This window comes from Trachypithecus francoisi, unplaced genomic scaffold (genome assembly GCF_009764315.1).
Source record: "Trachypithecus francoisi isolate TF-2019V2 unplaced genomic scaffold, Tfra_2.0 Lachesis_group2, whole genome shotgun sequence".
Lineage (NCBI taxonomy): Eukaryota > Metazoa > Chordata > Mammalia > Primates > Cercopithecidae > Trachypithecus > Trachypithecus francoisi.
Window position 1 is genome coordinate 110678294 of NW_022681465.1, and position 17884 is coordinate 110696177.

General features: G+C 51.9%; 1 protein-coding gene across 10 annotated transcripts in view; it reads right to left on the reverse strand.

Moving 5' to 3' along the window:
- The window catches only part of NSD1 (nuclear receptor binding SET domain protein 1), a 178076-nt gene extending 170492 nt beyond the window's left edge, over window positions 1-7584 (reverse strand). Inside the window, exons 1-3 of one of the 10 annotated variants that reach the window (XM_033180036.1) lie at window positions 7084-7584; window positions 5044-5157; window positions 4214-4303 (exon numbers count right to left, since the gene is read on the reverse strand). In XM_033180036.1, the coding sequence (XP_033035927.1) occupies window positions 4214-4303; window positions 5044-5073 (120 nt within the window). In that variant the 5' untranslated portion in view covers window positions 5074-5157; window positions 7084-7584. Of the gene's footprint in view, window positions 1-4213; window positions 5158-5998; window positions 6175-6284; window positions 6538-6603; window positions 6633-7083 lie in introns of those variants that run through there. The other 9 variants (XM_033180037.1, XM_033180039.1, XM_033180038.1 and 6 more) reach the window with 9 other exon arrangements.
- Window positions 7585-17884: the final 10300 nt, after the last annotated feature.

Sequence of the window (17884 nt, forward strand, 5' to 3'; positions counted from 1 at the left end):
TAAAATTCCCAGCATAGTAACTATACCTACTGCATCAATAAACTTAAATCAACTGTGAACAGCTTGAATACGTTAATATTATATGACTACATAGAAGAGTTTTTTTTTTTTTTTTTTTTTGAGACGGAGTCTCGCTCTGTCGCCCAGGCTGGAGTGCAGTGGCCGGATCTCAGCTCACTGCAAGCTCCGCCTCCCGGGTTTGCGCCATTCTCCTGCCTCAGCCTCCCGAGTAGCTGGCACTACAGGCGACCGCCACCTCGCCCGGCTAGTTTTTTGTATTTTTTTAGTAGAGACAGGGTTTCACTGTGTTAGCCAGGATGGTCTCGATCTCCTGACCTCGTGATCCACCCGTCTTGGCCTCCCAAAGTGCTAGGATTACAGGCTTGACCCACCGTGCCCGGCCTAGAAGAGTTATTTTTAATTACACTTTTCTCAAGCCTTATTGCTTACCTAACTTTGCATTCTAAGATTGACTGCTTTTTTTTTTTTTTTTTTTTGAGACGGAGTCTCCCTCTCGCCAAGTTGGAGGGCAGTGGCGCAATCTCAGCTCACTGCAACCTCCACCTCCCAGGTTCAAGTGATCCTCCTGCCTCAACCTCCCGAGTAGCTAGGACTACAGGCGTCCGCCACCATACCCGGCTAGCTTTGGTATTTTTCATAGAGACGAGGTTTCACCATGTTAGCCAGGATGGCTTTTTTTTTTCTTGAGAGGTAGTTTCTCTCCTGTCGCCCAGGCTGGAATGCAATGGGGCAATCTCGGCTCACTGCAACCTCAGCATTCCGGGTTCAAGCGATTCTCCTGCCTCAGCCTCCTGAGTAGCTCAGATTACAGGCTCCCGCCAGTATGCCTAGCTAATTTTTTGTATTTTTAGTAGAGATGGTGTTTCGCCATGTTGGCCAGGCTGGTCTTGAAATCCTCATCTCAGGTGATCTACCCGCCTCAGCCTCCCAAAGTGCTGGGATTACAGGCGTGAGCCACCACGCCCACCCTGACCTCACTTTTTAAGTCCTCAGTCTAAGAATGGGCTCCATGGCTCACACCTCAGCACTCTGCGAGGCTGAGGCGGGTGGATCACCTGAGGTCAGGAGTTCACCTGGCCAACATGGTAAAACCCCATCTCTACTAAAAATACAAAAATTAGCTGGGTGTGTGGTGCACACCTGTAATCCCAGCTACTGGGAAGGCTGAGACAGGAGAATCACTTGAACCCAGAAGGCAGAGGTTGTAGTGAGCCAAGATCACGCCTTGTACTCCAGCCTGGGTGACAAGAGTGAAACTTCGTCTCAAAAAAAAAAGTCCTCAGTCTAAAAATATCAAAGGCAAAAATAAATGCAATAGATTTCAATCACAACTCTGAACCAAATTCTAAAATAATAAATTAGGGGATGGGGCCGGGCGCGGTGGCTCACGCCTGTAATCCCAGCACTTTGGGAGGCCGAGGCGGGCGGATCACAAGGTCAGGAGATCGAGACCACGGTGAAACCCCGTCTCTACTAAAAATACAAAAAAAAGTTAGCCGGGCGCCGTGGCGGGCGCCTGTAGTCCCAGCTACTCGGGAGGTTGAGGCAGGAGAATGGCAGGAACCCGGGAGGCGGAGCTTGCAGTGAGCCGAGATAGCGCCACTGCACTCCAGCCTGGTGGACAGAGCGAGACTCTGTCTCAAAAAAATAAAAATAAAAATAAATAAATAAATAAATAAATTAGGTGATGGGTACAGTGGCTCACAGCTGTAATCCCAGCACTTTGGGAGGCCAAGGTGGGTGGATCACCTGAGGTCAGGAGTTCGAGACCAGCCTGGCCAACATGGTGAAACCTTGTCTCCAATAAAAATACAAAAAGTAGTCGGGTGTGGTGGTGCACACCTGTAGTCCCAGCTACTCGGGAGGCTGAGGTGGGAGAATCACTTGAACACAGGAGGAGGCGGTTGAAGTGAGCCTAGATCGCACCACTACACTTCAGCCTGGGCGATAGCAAGACTCTGTCTCAAAAAAATAAAAATAAGTAAACTTACATACTTGCTTCTTCAAGCTCATAAAGTCTTTGAGCAATTTCAATTTCTCCCTGAAAAAAAAACTTCTACATTCACGCATTTGCTAACTCCCATTTCAGACATGTAAGCTACTATCTATCTAAAGGCTCCAATATTTTCAGTTTTTTTACTGTCTTTTTTTTTCAAGACAGAGTTTCGCTCTTGTTGCCCAGTATGGAGTGCAATGGCGCAATCTCAGCTCACTGCAACCTCTGCCTCCCGGGTTGAAGCGATTCTCATGCCTCAGTCTCTCAAGTAGCTGGGATTTCAGTTGCCCACCATCACACCTGGCTAATTTTTGTATTTTTGTAGAGACAGAGTTTCACCATGTTGGCCAGGCTGGTCTCAAACTCCCGACCTCAGGTGATCTGCCCACCTCAGCCTCCCAAAGTGATGGGATTACAGGCGTGGGCCACCACACTCGGCCTTCATTTTTTTGTTGTTGTTTAATAGAACCAATACTCCACTAACATCTCTTTGATGAGAAACAGGTTTACAATTCTATTTGTATGCTTCTAGAGAAACATCTATCTCCATTGTCAGATTTAAATTTATGTGCAAAAACAAAGACAAAACGATATATATAAAATAAATTTCAACGTGAACCCAAGAAAAAGGACTTCTGAGCTGCCAATAAGTTTTCAAAACAGCCTACCCACCCTAGGACAATTCAGACTCAAGATAACCACTAAAGCAAATTTTTCAAAATCTGCAATTGCCAAGAAACCAAGGAGTACTAAGGCACAATTAAGATAAGAATCAACAGAAACAAAAGTGACACACCCACATTCTCCCTCTGTAACTTTAAAGAACAGCAGGGATATAAGGTAAAGTGAATGTTTAATGAACTCAGAATAACAACATACCATAAAAGTTTTTCTTATAAAAACTTAATGTGGTATCATCTCTGAAACATTTTTTGGCCAAAAAAAATTTATCTTTGGTAACATTACCGGCAGTAACCAAACAATGTGTTTGGGCAGAAACAAAATCAATGATCAAATATTAATATTGAAAGCTGAAGGAATCTTACAGCAATCAAGTACTTTTGGAATTTAGAGGCAATAGAATTGAGGCTAAGAGAAGTGAACTGATCATTTAGCTAGAAGTCAAGAAATTCTGCATAAGCTCAAATAAAAACAAATGTTGTCATTTATCACCCTCTAACAATACTTGACATTACTGAAAACAGCAACTCAAATAAGATACTCTCCATTTCTATACACACAGAGTATGTATCACACATACACATATACACTTCAAAATCTGAAACTACTGTAGTTCTAGCTGATGCAGGAGGATTGAATGAGCCCAGGAGTTCCGACGCCAGCCTGGGCAACATGGCAAGGCCAGTCTCTAAACAATAAATTAATATAAAACTTTGTTTTAGTTACGGTTCTGTTAAAATAAAAGAAAACTAGAAAAAGTTCAAGAACTAATGGTGATATAAAAATTAGCCAGGCGTGGTGATGGATACCAGTAATCCCAGCTACTCGGGAGGGTGGAGTAGGAGAATCGCTTGAACCCAAGAGGTATAGGTTGCAGTGAGCAACCACTGCACTCTAGCCTGGGTGACAGAGTGAGCCTCCATCTCAAAAAAAGAAAAAAAAGAGCCAATGGTGGCAGTTATCAAAAGCACACGATGCTATACCTTAACAACAGGTAGTTCAGAAAAACTAGCCTAATTTAGATTTTGACAACGTCCAAAAAAACCTCATCTTAGTCACTTTAATCTGTGTTCAAAATGCCCTTCAACCTGAAGTAAGAGTCAAGTCATCAAGTAAAAAAATAATCTGCTGCATACAGCAACAGGACTCCAAGCACTAAATTGGTTCACCTGCACTCATGGTGCTGGCAGGCCAAAACCTATCTTTTCTTTTTTTTCTTAATCATATGTATATCTCCATCTTGAGAAATTAAATCAGAACTCAATCAAATGCCTTTAAAAGCATTAGCCTACTCTCAATGAAGAGTTATTTGGAAAAAGCTTAAAATAACCAAACTCATACCAGAGATGAATTTAAAAATCAAAGTAAAATTCTGCCCAAAAGCTTATGATTAGCAATAGGATTTCAGCTGTGAACTGATAAGCAACCAAAAACAAATTTGTTACAAGTTTCTCTTTAAGTGGCCTGTATATATACATACACGTATATATTTAAGTTGTACCAAAAACTGCTTACAAATGGCAATTCCTGTGAAGTAGATGATGATGAAGTTCCAGGTAATTCTAGCATGTTTCCTAATGTACTGGTACTGGAATCTGGATCATCCTGAAAAGATAAATTTATTGAGTTTAATTGCTCTTCTATTGTAATGTTTGTATCTCCTAGTGAAAAGGGGGCTGGGAGAAGGGCTGCTTTTTCATTGCTGCCGTCCACTTCATTTCTTTGCTTATTTTTCTGTGTTTCAGTCTGAGGAGCTAATGGCAAGAATGGCGATTTGACTGCACCGTGTCTACTCTCTGGTGTGCTGTCTTGTTCACTTCCCATGGCCACTTTTACACCATTCTCTGATTTAGTCTCATAATTGCAGGTGGCATTGGTCTGAGTTTCCTCAAAGATCTCCTCTATACTCTCATCCTCTGTGACTGGCTGTTCTGGGTCCATTTCAGAATCTACATCTGCATCGTCCACACAAGTAAAATTCTCAAAGTGCAGAAAGCCATTCTTGATAGTCTTTGTTACTTTTACCTGGAGTTCAGGGGAGTTATTACAAGAGAGTTCCTGTTTCATAGCAAGTGCTGTAGGACCACCAGGACTCAAAGAAGTGCAAACAATTGGCGTCTGAGCTCTTGAGTCACTTTTTTCAGGGTCTTGAAAGGATTCTGATCCATCAGCAGACCCATTTAAATACTCTACATTGATCATGGAGGCCAAATCCTGTAGTCTCCGCAGTGGAATGTAACAAGATGGAGAATCTTGTCCATAAGCATTTTGGGATGTTCCACTGACAGTCGATAACTGCATAGTACACCCATTAAGTGGCTCAGAAAAATTGGATTGATCATTACCGAAAGCGCTGTCCTTGTCTTCAGGGGCATCTAAATTCACTGGATTGGAAAAGGGCAGCAGACAATTTCTTCTGGGTAGTTCACAGGTCTGATCCATCCTGGGCCGGCATCAACCTGGAATCCAAAAGCACAGCAATTAATCTGAGTTAATAGGCCATCTGACTCGACTCTTCAAAATGGCAGCCACTTCAAGGCCTAGTGGCCTGTATGCCACTCCGCTGCACTTCTATGGCCAAAAAAAGTTCCCCCGACTGGAGATGAAAAAATGGCCTCGGTGAGCCTCTGAAAACTCCATTTTCCCGAAGCTGGGCCGATTCTGCCACATAGAAACAGCCCGTCTCTTTTTCCTCCTCTGCAGATTGGTGGACACTTGGGCTGAACTAAAATTAAAACCCCTCTGCCAGTCAAAATTCCCAATTCTCAAACAGGAATCGTCCTCCCCCTCCCTCGCCAGGGGTCGATCAACTGGATCTCTCAAAGGCAAATAGGCTGCGGGGTCCGAGGGGGGCTCCTGGACCCTGCACAAAAAGGTACCCCCCTTCCTGGCTCGCTCGGGCGCAGCGGTCACAATAGCGCTGCACCCTGCGCCCAGCCAGCGCCGGAGCCTTTGCAGCGGCAGTGCGCAGGCCGCAGGCGAGCCGGCCGAGGCGGGTGCACCCCAGAGCTCGCCTTCCTGAATGCAGGCCTGCTGGGGTCCGCAGCTGCAGGGCCCAGAGGCCGGGACGCGGCAGAGGAAGAAACCGAGGCGGCCGGCGAAGCCCAGTCAGGGCAGCAGCAGCTGCCACAGCCTGAAAAACATGGCTGCTGCCGACGCCGCCGCCGCCTGCCCGGGCCGCGCTCCTTCCCGCAGCGGCGGCAGCACCTCCCAGCCGAGCCGATCGCTCTCATCAATATTCAGCAGCAAGCAAAGTTTGCTGCGGGAGGGCAGCCAGCCCCGCGCCCCGCAGCCTGCTACCTGAGGGGAGGCGCAGGCCGAGATGTTCGCGGGCGGCCGGCGGGGCACGGGCCGCGCCGGGAGGAAGTTCGCGGCAGCCCGGCCAGCTAGGCCGGAGCCCGGCTGGTAGTGATGGAAGAGGGGGAGGGGGCCGGCGGCTGCAGCGCCGCCGGCCACCAACCCCGCACCGCGCCCGGCCCTCCCCCGAGCCCCTCACCTCACGGCCACCACCATCTTCCCCGCCCGGCCACCTCCTCCCTCCCTCCTCCTCGCGCCTGCCCGCCGCCCACCCCAGCGCACTAGTTACCGTGCCCCGCGCCCCCTCCCGGGCCAGCTGGGGGGAGGGGGTGACCCTCATTACACTGGGGTGCGAGCGGAGCGGTGGGGAGAGAGCGGGGCCGCTCGCCGCAGCCCCCCTCCCCCCGCGTCTCTCTTCAGGGGAGAAGGCAGCGAGCGCGACCTGCCCCGGCCTATTCCGCCGCCGCCTCCTCCTCCTCACACCCCCACCGCGCGCGCCCCCGCGGCGGCGCGTGCCACCGAGCGCCTCGCGCCGGCCCGCGTGCGGCTGGGCCCCGAGTGCGCGCGCACCCCTTCCCCCACCGACCGCGCGCGTTCCCTTGCCTCACTCTTCGGGGTTCAGGGCGGGTGAAGTCGGGCTTGCGAGCGCGCCACCCAATCAGCGGAGCTGCCGCTGCCGCCCCCTCCCCTCCCCCTGCGCGCCCGCTCGCGGCCGGGGCCTACGGGCCGGCCCGGCTGCCCGGGCGGGGCCTGAGGCGGGCTCCCCAGGGGCCTCGCGCGCTTCCTTGGAGTGTCGGGGCCTGCGGGCGTCGTGGGTGGCATTCCGATCCCCTCACCTACCTCGGGGCACAGCGCTGGCCTCGAGCCGCACACGGTTCCCGCACCCTACGCGTCTCGAACCCCAACCCAGGCGGCACCTGGCCCGGCTGAGGCCTGTCCGATCGCCCCACCAGCCCCGCTCGGGCCCGCGTCAGTCCCGGCCTCCATCTTAGGTTACAGCCCAGGCTCCCCATCCACTGGGCACCTGCCCTCAGCCCGCTGGGTTCGGCCCGAGGCCAAGGCAACCCCCCTCCTGCCGCAGGGCTCACCTGGGGGCTTGGGCTGGGGTCTTCGAGGCCTCAGGCCCCGAGCAGACGCGGCCGCAGGTGAACCCCCCTACCCGGCCGCACCCCAAACCCACACCACCACCACCACCACAGACCAAGCTGAGCAGGAAACAAAATGGAGGCAGCAGCTCGGGTCTGCCTCCCTGAGCCAAGCCTGTGCAGCCCCAGGGCTCCCTCCTGTCTCAGGCTCGACGCCCGCGAGGCAGAGGCTGGATCCTCCCGGGTGCCGCGGGCAGCCGCCCTACAGCAGCGCAGACGGGCCGGGGATTCGGCCCTGCGGTGCCCACAGCCCCTCACCCACCACCCCTTCCCTTCCCCCTCCCCCCCCTCTCCCTCCCCCCCCCCCGCCGTGCGTGCGGGGTGAGCGGCTCCGGGGAGCCGGGTCGGGTTACCCGCCCGGGCACGGCTCGCCCGGCCGCGGCCTCCGCGCGAGAACGAAGCCAGGCGACCCCAGCGCTGAGCCCACCCCCGCACGGAGCCGGGCTGCAGCCTGACAGCGCACCCGCACCTCGGCCTGCAGCCGTGCGGCCCCCGCCCAGGGAGGCCGAGTCCCCAGCGAGGGCCCAGCCGGGACGAAGCTCCCTCACCACCCCCGAGCCCAAGGGTCCTCGCAGCCTCGGGCGGGGCGAGGGAAACGCCCGGGGAGGGGGTTCTCTAGTCCCTGCACCGCCTCCCGCGCCTAGTCAGGGTCTGGGCCTGGCACGGGGGCTCGGGCAGCGGGCGCCGGCCGGCGTGGGTATGTGCGTGCGCGCCGGGCTGGGGGCCGGGACGGGCCGCGCCTCGCACCGCGGACGTTGCAGTTCTCGGCACCCAGGCAGATGGCCCTCTCGTGCCACCGCCGCCCAGCGCGGGCAGACTGCTCCGCAGCCCGTTCCCCGGGGAGCGCGCGCCTCGCCCCTGAGGGCCGGGCATCTGGACCCCAGCGGAACTGCGCCGGCACACGGGACCGCCCGGCTGGCCGGGACAAGCCGGCTGGCGCAGCCCTCGGCCTGGGGCCTCACGGCCTGCATCCTGCACCGGGCCCGCAGCACCGACCCTAGCGCGGCCGCGTGGCGTCCAATTCCCCAAGACAGCGGAAGGGCAGGACAGGGAGCCCGAGCTGGGCCTGAACTTGCGACTCCAGCTCCTCGGACCCTTCCCCCAGCCCGGACTCCGTCGCCCCCTGGGCTTGATCCCCACCAAGAAGCTCACCTCAGGAGTTACCTGGTCCCTAGGGCGCTAAGTGCCTTCTCGCTGTTCAGAGAGAGCCGTATCCGGCCGCCATAAAAATTCCGCCTCCTCCAGAAAGCCTTCTGTGATTAGATTTGGAGTTAACTCCATCTCAAGCTGAGGGCGCCGCCCTCGAGGGCCACGTGACTACTGTTCTTCCCATGGCTTAGTAAATGTGCATAGTTATTGCCCCAATGGACTGTTTACTCACTGCCTTCTGTTAACTTTGAGCCCACCTGGGAGAAAGGCCACTTTTGGCGTTGCCCTGTGTGACATCAGTGCTGGCCAGCTAAACTTCATCCTTCCTTCACCCAGCGACGGGCCCAGCGGGCGTGGAGCTCGAGATGCCCTTACCCTTTTGCTCTCCAAGGCCCACAGTCCAGTGATGGAGGCTCCCAAGTCAACAGGCCCTTAGCACATGTCTGCCAGTGCCGGATGCAGACCCCGCCAAGACAGCGAGTGGGCTTTGTTAAAAGGAAAGCGCCCACTGGAACGGGAGTGATGAGAGGGCCGTGACCTCAGGGAGGCTCCTTCTGTTGAAGAGTCTGAGGTACCCTGAAGATTCCCAGGTGCAAAGTCAGGTTGGCAGTTGTCTATGTGCTGGGACCAACCAGAGAAAAGTCCAGTCTATACCTACAAGGGCCAGCCCTTTGTTCTGCCAGGGTCACTCACCCTGCTCATCCCAACTGGGCAATTCGACTCAACAGGGAAGCTCTGGCTGGTTCCTTCTTCACACCTAATAATTTGAGCCAATCATTTTGACTGACAATTACTCCTCTGCCAATTGCCCCAATTCATCAATGCTCCCAGTCCTTTACTTTGCCACTAACCATCCTCAGGGCCTGAGAGCTGCCTTAAACAAGTCACTTAACAGCCCTGAGCCTCAGTTTCCCCATCTGCAACTTCCAATGCACAGCACTGGCTGCGAAGATCCTGTAAGGTAAAGGTCTAAGTGTTAGCAGCCTACACTTAGACTTAGTTATAGGCTGAGCACTTGATGAGTGCTGAAATGTAATTCATCCCTTTATTCAGCAACCATTTCCTGCATTCCAGGCAGTGTGCTGAGTGCTGGGGAAACAAAAGATGAGATCCTGGCCTCGGGAAAAGATAGTTAAATAAAGGTGCTAAGGTGTGAAAATAGGGTTGAGACAACAGTTTCTTCCAAAGCTCACCTCTGAACAACACTGCCCTCTGGAAGAGTGAAGGCCAAGAGGAGATTGGCTGCTGGGGATGAACTGCTTGCTGACAGGTCTAGGGGAGAAGACCAGGACCCCAGGGAAAACCTCTCAGACTTCTCTGGGGTAACCCCTGAGGACCCTCCCTTCCTCTTAGAATAAAGCTTGGCCACAGAGGCCTCAACCACAGCAGACCCGTCTCCAGCCTCCCCATCCAGCAGGCCCTAGCCAAGCATCTCATGTGTGCCAGCACTAGGTTGAGAAGAACCACAGCACCATAGATTGTCACAAGGACACTGACTCCTTGAGTGGGGGCAGAAGGGAGAGGACTGTGTCCCCGTAGGGTGGGGGCCTGGGATGTACACTCAGCTTTCCTCTGGCTGGTTGTCTCAATCCAGGGACCTTTTCTGGGCCTGTGACTCCCATCCTTAGGACCAAGATAAGAATCAGTAAACACTTGCTGGGTCTGTACTATTAACTGGACACTATCCTAGGCACTTCACATACAGTCGTTCCTATGACCCTTCACCAGCCCTGCGAAGAATTGAGGCCCAAGAGACTAAGCCCTCATGCAAGGTGTCAGCACCTTAACTCTCACCTGGTGTGATGGGTCTCACGTGCTTGCTCTCGTCCTGTCCAGCCTACAAATACTGCCTGTGAAGAGCCCGGCATGGTGCTCACACACAGGTGCCCAGGAATTTGAATGACAGGCAGACGGACTCTACCTTAGGCTGAGTTTCCTCATCTGTAAACTGGTGAGATATAATAGATACCTTGGGACATTTGGCCAATGTACAGCGACCTCTTTTCTCTTAGAACTGCCCCTTTTCATTCATTAATTCCATAAATATTTTGGGGGCTCCCTGTCACAGCCTTGTGGAAAAAGCAGACGGGTAATAACAAGGCAGAGAACTGAGTACTGAGAGAGAAGCCAAGGGTGCTGGAGAAGCTGAGAAGGCCCTTGAAACCAACTCAGGGGTATCCTTGAGGAAGCAACATCCAGAGAGAGTCCTGGAGGATATGCAGGAATAGCCAGGCAAGAAGGAGAAGAGGCAGAGATTCCAGCCGTCCAGAGAAACACCAGGCTTCAGAGGAACTGACCACACCAAGCATGGCCAGTGCATGTGCCGGGGGCAGAGGTGGTGAGTGCAGAAAGAGGCTCAACCAAGGATGGGGCAGACACAGGGGCCTCACCCTGCAGGGCTTGGTTGGTCAAGTTAAAGAGTTTAAGCTTTATCTGGAAGGCAGTAAGCAGCCATGGAAGGTGAGGGAGGAGGGAGAATAATGACATGATTGCATCTGAGCAGTAGAAAGCTCACTCTTCTGTGTCCAGAAGACACTGGTTCCTCCCCTAGAAACACAACTCCAGCAAGGGCTCTGCCTGTTGTTACAATAACAGTTGTAGCTTATCCTCCTTTGTTCCAGCTACCCTGCAAGATACTCATTTATTCCTCTGAGATGGGCATTATTGTTTTTTTGTTTTTTTGTTTTTTTGTTTTTTTTGAGGCAGAGTCTCGCTCTGTCGCCCGGACTGGAGTGCAGTGGCCGGATCTCAGCTCACTGCAAGCTCCGTCTCCCGGGTTTACGCCATTCTCCTACCTCAGCCTCCCGAGTAGCTGGGACTACAGCCGCCCGCCACCTCGCCCGGCTAGTTTTTGTATTTTTAGTAGAGACGGGGTTTCACCGTGTTAGCCAGGATGGTCTCGATCTCCTGACCTCGTGATCCGCCCGTCTCGGCCTCCCAAAGTGCTGGGATTACAGGCTTGAGCCACCGCGCCCGGCCCTGAGATGGGCATTATTGTTATCTCCATCTTCCAGAAAGGAAGCATGACTTGACCAGAGACAAACTCCCATCCTAGTTCCAGCTCCTTGTTCCCACTGAACAGGAACAGCATCTGCCTTCTGACTAAACAGTTAAGTCTTGGGAGAGGCATGGAGGCCTTTCGTAATTAATCCTGAACGTAGCTGGAGAACACCAGAACCATGCCTTCTGATGGGTCTAGGAGCTGTTTCCTTCCTCTCCCCACCCACGGATTTCCCCAGAATTGAATCAGTTTTCAACTTAAGATCAAGAAAGGCCTGGCCACATCTGAGACCAGGCAGACCACCAGCAAAGTCTCCTTCCTGCCCCGAATACCAGGTTCTGTCACTAACCTGAGCCTGTACCCCCAGCCCCAGCCCGAAGGACTCAAGCATCCACCTTTAAGTTTTCTTCTCCTTAAACCTCCTTCTGAAGCTTCATATGGTGACCACTAATCCCTGCCCTCCTGCTCTCACTTCCCCCAACTGCCCAGTGCCAGGACAAGCCACATCCTGTCCAGCCTATGCTCACATCTGTCACTCTGCCTTTTCCCATGGGCAAACTCCATTCATTCTGTTTAGAAGACTCCTCCTTCCGGAAGTCTTCCCACCCCTACAGGCAGCCATTTTTCCCTGAATGAGTCCCAGTAGTAACTAATGGCTTCTAAATCTGGTCTCATGCAGTTGGAGAGCCACTTCCAACAAGACTAAGGGTATATACTCTCTGACCTCCAGTGACCAAGCCCAGACTGTGAGGCTCAGAGTGAGTGCTCCAGAAACATTTCATGATGCCTATCTATCCCCTCCTCTCCTCTCCAAGCCTGTGTCTCCATCAGACAGAACTGTGGTTTCAATAACGGACCAAATGAGTTGTACAAAACTCAAATCCTCCCAAAAAGGATTCAAGATGTTTGAGGAACAAACAGCCTTTGGTGCCAGAGAATGCTTTAAAAAGCTTAAGAGGCCAGGTATGGTGGTGCATGCCTTTAGTCCCAGCACTTTGGGAGGCTGGGACTTGAGCCCAGGAGTTCAAGACCAGCCTGGGCAATATGGCTAAACCCGGTCTCTACAAAAAATACAAAAAGTAGGCCAGGCGCTGTGGCTCACATCTATAATCCCAGCACTTTGGGAGGCCAAGGCGGGTGGGTCACACATGAGGTCAGGAGTTTGAGAACAGCCTGACCAACATGGTGAAACCCCAGCTGAGGCAGGAGAATCACTTGAGCCCAAGAGGCTGAGGTTGCAGTGAGCTGAGATCGTGCCATTTCACTCCAGCCTGGGCCACAAGGCGAAACTATCTCAAAAAAAAAAAAAAAAAAAATTATCCTGGCGTGGTGGTGTATGATTCGCACCCATAGTCCCAGCTACTTGGCAGGCTGAGGTGGGAGGATCGCTTGAGCCCAGGATGTGGAGGCTGCAGTGAGCCATGTTCATGCCATTGCACTCCAGCCTGGGTGACAGAGTGAGACTCTGGCTCCAATAAATACATAAATAAAAGTATAAGAGAGTTTATGACCGGGCTTAATGGCTCACGCCTGTAATCCCAGCACTTTGGGAGGCTGAGAAGGGCGGATCACGAGATCAGGGGTTCAAGACCAGCCTGGCCAACACGGTGAAACCCCGTCTCTACTAAAGATACAAGAGATTAGCCGGGCGTGGTGGCGCGTGCCTGTAATCCCAGCTACTAGGGAGGCTGAGGCAGGAGAATGGCTTGAACCTGGGGGGTGTAGGTTGCATTGAGCTGAGATCCCGCCATTGCACTCCAGCCTGGGCTACAGGGCAAGACTCCATCTCAAAAAAAAAAAAAAAGCTTACGTGACCTGGAGTCAGATGGATACAAATTCAAACTGCAGCTAGGCCACTTACTAGGAATGTCCTTTATGCTCTTTGAGCCTCACAAATGGGATAGTTATGAAGATAAAATATTCAAAGTACATATAACCTGGCCCTGGGCCCAACACAAAGCAGCTGCCCACTGAGCACCTCCTTCAGGATGCCCTCAGGTTCCTCAACCCAGTTATGTCTTCTCTCTCTCACCCCAATCCTGCTCCTTCTCTAGGCATCTGATTTTGTTGGATGCACTCCCAGCATCAAGCCAAGCACTTCTGAACATACTGATTCAAAACAGAGGAAGAGAAAGTGAGAGAATGCTGGGTTCTGGCAGTGCTTGGATCAGGGAGTGGGAGGAGGAGTATGGGGAAAGGGGAAGGTCTCCAGCCAGTGGCCAGAAAGGTGGCTGCACCTCCTCCTGGGTGAGAATTAGGGTTTATAGCTCACCCACCCACACCTACCCCTTGTTGCCCCTCAAAGAGAAGATAGTATCCTATTTTACAGATGAAAACAAAGGCTGAAAAGCAGCTTGTGAAAGCACTGCTCTTGCTAGTGGAGGAATGACAAAGAGTTTGTACCCAGTAGTTGCTCAATAAATACTAAAAGGACTGGGTATGGTGGCTCAAGCCTATAATCCCAGCACTTTGGGAGGCCGAGGCGGGTGGATCATTTGAGGCCAGGAGTTGAAGACCAGACTGGGCAACAAAACCTCGTCTCTACAAAAAATTAGCTGGGTGTGGTGGCGTGTGTCTGTAGTCCCAGCTGCTCCGGAGGCTGAAGTGGGAGAATCACTTGAGCCCAGGTGGTAGAGGTTGCAGTGAGCTAAGACCACACCACTGCATTATAGCCTGGGCGACAGAGGACACCCTAGCTCAAAAATAAATAAATAAATAAATATTAAAAGAGGGTCAGGTGAATAAAAGCAAGATAAGATTCTGGGTAGGCTGGGTGTGGTGGTGCATGCCTCTAATCCCAGCCCTTTGGGAGGCGGAGGTGGGCAGGTCCCTTGAACCTAGAAGTTTGAGACCAGCCTGGGCAACTAAGCAAGACCCCGTTTCTATTTTTATTTAATTTTTTTAATTAAAAAAAAAAGACTCGGCCGGGCGCGGTGGCTCAAGCCTGTAATCCCAGCACTTTGGGAGGCCGAGACGGGCGGATCACGAGGTCAGGAGATTGAGACCATCCTGGCTAACACGGTGAAACCCCGTCTCTACTAAAAATACAAAAAATGAGCCGGGCGAGGTGGCGGCGCCTGTAGTCCCAGCTACTCCGGAGGCTGAGGCCGGAGAATGGCGGGAACCCGGGGGGCGGAGCTTGCAGTGAGCTGAGATCACGCCACTGCACTCCAGCCTGGGCGACAGAGCGAGACTCCGTCTCAAAAAAAAAAAAAAAAAAAGACTCTGGGTAAAGCTTTGGTGAACTGGTAGGAAATGTTTCAGGTTTGTCGTGGGATGAAGAGTGAATAAGAGGTAAAGAAATAAGAAATATGGGCCGGGTGCGGTGGTTCACGCCTATAATCCCAGCCCTTTGGGAGGCTGGGGCGGGCGGATCAGGAGGTCAGGAGTTCAAGACCAGCCTGGCCAATATGGTGAAACCCCATCTCTACTAAAAATACAAAAATTAGCTGGGCATGGTGGTGCGCACCTGTAGTCCCAGCTACTCAGGAGGCTGAGGGAGGAGAATCGCTTGAACCTGGGAGGTGGACGTTGCAGTGAGCCGAGACTGTGCCACTGCACTCCAGCCTGAGTGAGAGAGTGATACTCTGTCTCAAAAAAAAAAAAAAAAAAAAGACCAGGCATAGTGACTCACTCCTATAATCCCAGCACTTTGGGAGACTAAGGCGGGCAGATCACGAGGTCAAGAGATTGAGACCCTCCTGGCCAACATAGTGAAACCTCATCTCTACTAAAAATATAAAAGTTAGCTGGGCGTGCTGGTACATGCCTGTAATCCCAGCTACTTGGGAGGCTGAGGCAGGAGAATCGCTTAAACCTGGGAGATGGAGGTTGTAGTGAGCTGAGATTGCGCCACTGCACTCCAGCCTGGTGACAGAGCGAGACTCTCTCTCAAAAAAAAAAAAAAAAAAAAAAAAACCTCCAGAGCTGTAGATTCAGCTAGCTAGATTTATAGAAAATGTGTCTGAAATGGCAAAGACAGGCCCCATCATCAAGTCCCTCAGCCAGGCTGGATGCCGTAGCTCACGCCTGTAATCCCAGCACTTTAGGAGGTCTAGGTGGGTGGATCACAAAAGGTCAGGAGTTTGAGACCAGCAGGACCACATGGTGAAACCCCATCTCCACTAAAAATACAAAAATCAGCCAGCCATAGTGGTATACATTTGTAATCCCAGCTACTTGGGAGGCTAAGGCATGAAAATTGCTTGAACCCGGGAGTCTGAGGTTGCATGAGCCAGGATCACACCACTGTACTCCAGCCTGGGCAACAGAGTGAGACTTTGTGTCAAAAAAAAAAAAAAGAGGCCCTCAGCCAACAGTCAGAAAAGATCTGACTTCGTTTCTCATGAAAACCAGTATTAGGCCAAAAGTGGTGGCTCACGCCTGTAATCCCAGCACTTTGGGAGGCCGAGGTGGGTGGATTACCTGAGGTCAGGAGTTCGAGACCAGCCTGGCCAACATGGTGAAACCCTATCTCTACTAAAAATACAAAAAATTAGCCCAGCATGGTGGCACACGCCTGTAATCCCAGCTGCCCGGGAGACTGAGGCAGAAGAATGGCTTGAACCCAGGAGGCGGAGGTTGCAGTGAGCCGACATGACACCATTGTACTCCAGCCTGGGTAACAAGAGCAAAACTCCGTCTCAGAAAAAAAAAAAGAAAGAAGTAAACCAGTGTTAGTATGCATCCCTGTGACAGCCATCTCCTGCTGGATTCTAATTCCAGGACAGACAGACAAGATCGGAGCCTAGCCCGAGTTTGTTGGGTAAGGCCTGGGAAACTCTGCAGGCTCCCCAGCACCCGGTCTCTGAGGCACACGCCCCCACCCTCCACTCCCCCCGCCGCCTCCAAGAGAGATTCACTTGGGTGAGATGTGGCTTTTCCCTTCTTAGTGAGAAACTGGCAGAAGTAAGACCGAAGAGATATGATTTCTTAGGCCCACTGAGGACAAATGGAAGGTGAGGTCTGGGAACTTGCATCTAACTCCAGCCATACTCAGAACAATCTGGAAAATCTTCATATCTCTCAGGCAAAAACTTTAAGCAAAAACCGAGATTGGAAGACAGGGCTTTGTAGATCAAAGGCAGCAGTTGTGAGTGGGGGATAGCGTGAAAGGGCTTTTTCCAGAGGTCCTGTATAGTTGGCCTCTCTTATCACAGGGTCTGGGTTTGCTGTTCCCTCTGCCACCCCAGGACTCCTCCTGTCAATCAGCTGGAGTCCCTCCTCAAACAGGTATTCTTTGGCCCCTCCCCTGGCTCTAGGATCCCCTATCAGATCCCAGGTCACTCTAGCACATCTTCCTGTTGAATCGCCTTAGAGCTATTAGCACTCTCCAAAATTACCTGATGTTTTTCCTATTTATTTATTTATTTTCTTTTTGTTGAGATATAATTCTCATACCATAAAATTCACAAAGAGTACAATCCAGTGGTTTTGGTTTCTGGTGTTTTTTTTTTTTTTTTCCTTGTTTTTTTGAGACGGAGTCTTGGTCTGTCGCCCAGGCTGGAGTGCAGTGGCCGGATCTCAGCTCACTGCAAGCTCCGCCTCCCGGATTTACGCCATTCTCCTGCCTCAGCCTCCCGAGTAGCTGGGACTACAGGCGCCCGCCACCGCGCCCGGCTAGTTTTTTGTATTTTTCAGTAGAGACGGGGTTTCACCGTGTTAGCCAGGATGGTCTCGATTTCCTGACCTTGTGATCCGCCCATCTCGGCCTCCCAAAGTGCCGGGATTACAGGCTTGAGCCACCGCGCCTGGCCTTTTTGGTGTTTTTTTGAGACAGGGTCTCACTCTGTCACCCAGGCTGACGTGCAGTGGCACGATCTTGGCTCACTGCAACTTCCATCTCCCAGACTCAGATGATCCTCCTGCCTCAGCTTCCTGAGTAGCTGGGACTACAGGCACAAGCCACTACTCCCGGCTAATTTTTATATTTTGTACCTATTGGCCATTTATAATCTTCTTTGGAGAAATATCTATTTAGATCCTTTGCCCATTTTTTAAAAATCGAGTAATTTGTCTTTATTGTTGTGTTTTGTTTTGTTTCAGAGTCTCACTGTGTTGTTCAGGCTGGAGTGCAGTATCATGATCTTGGCTCACTGCAACTTCTCCTGTCTCAGCCTCCTGAGCAGCTGGGATTACAGGTGCTAATCACGCCTGGCTAATTTTTGTATTTTTAGCAGAGGCGGGGGTTTCACCATGTTGGCCAGGCTGGTCTGGAACTCCTGACCTCATGTGATCTACCTGCCTCAGCCTCCCACAGAGCTGGGATTACAGGTGTGAGCCACTGCACCCTGCCGTCTTTATTGTTGAGTTGTCAGAATTCTTCATGTATTCTGGATATGTCCTTTATCAGATATGAAATTTACAAATATTTTATCATTTTCTTTTTTTTTTTTTTTTTTTTTGAGACAGAGTCTCGCTCTGTCACCCAGGCTGGAGTGCAGTGGCCGGATCTCAGCTCACTGCAAGCTCCGCCTCCCGGGTTTATGCCATTTTCCTGCCTCAGCCTCCCAAGTAGCTGGGACTACAGGTGCCCACCACCTCGCCTGGCTAGTTTTTTGTATTTTGTTTTAGTAGAGACAGGGTTTCACTGTG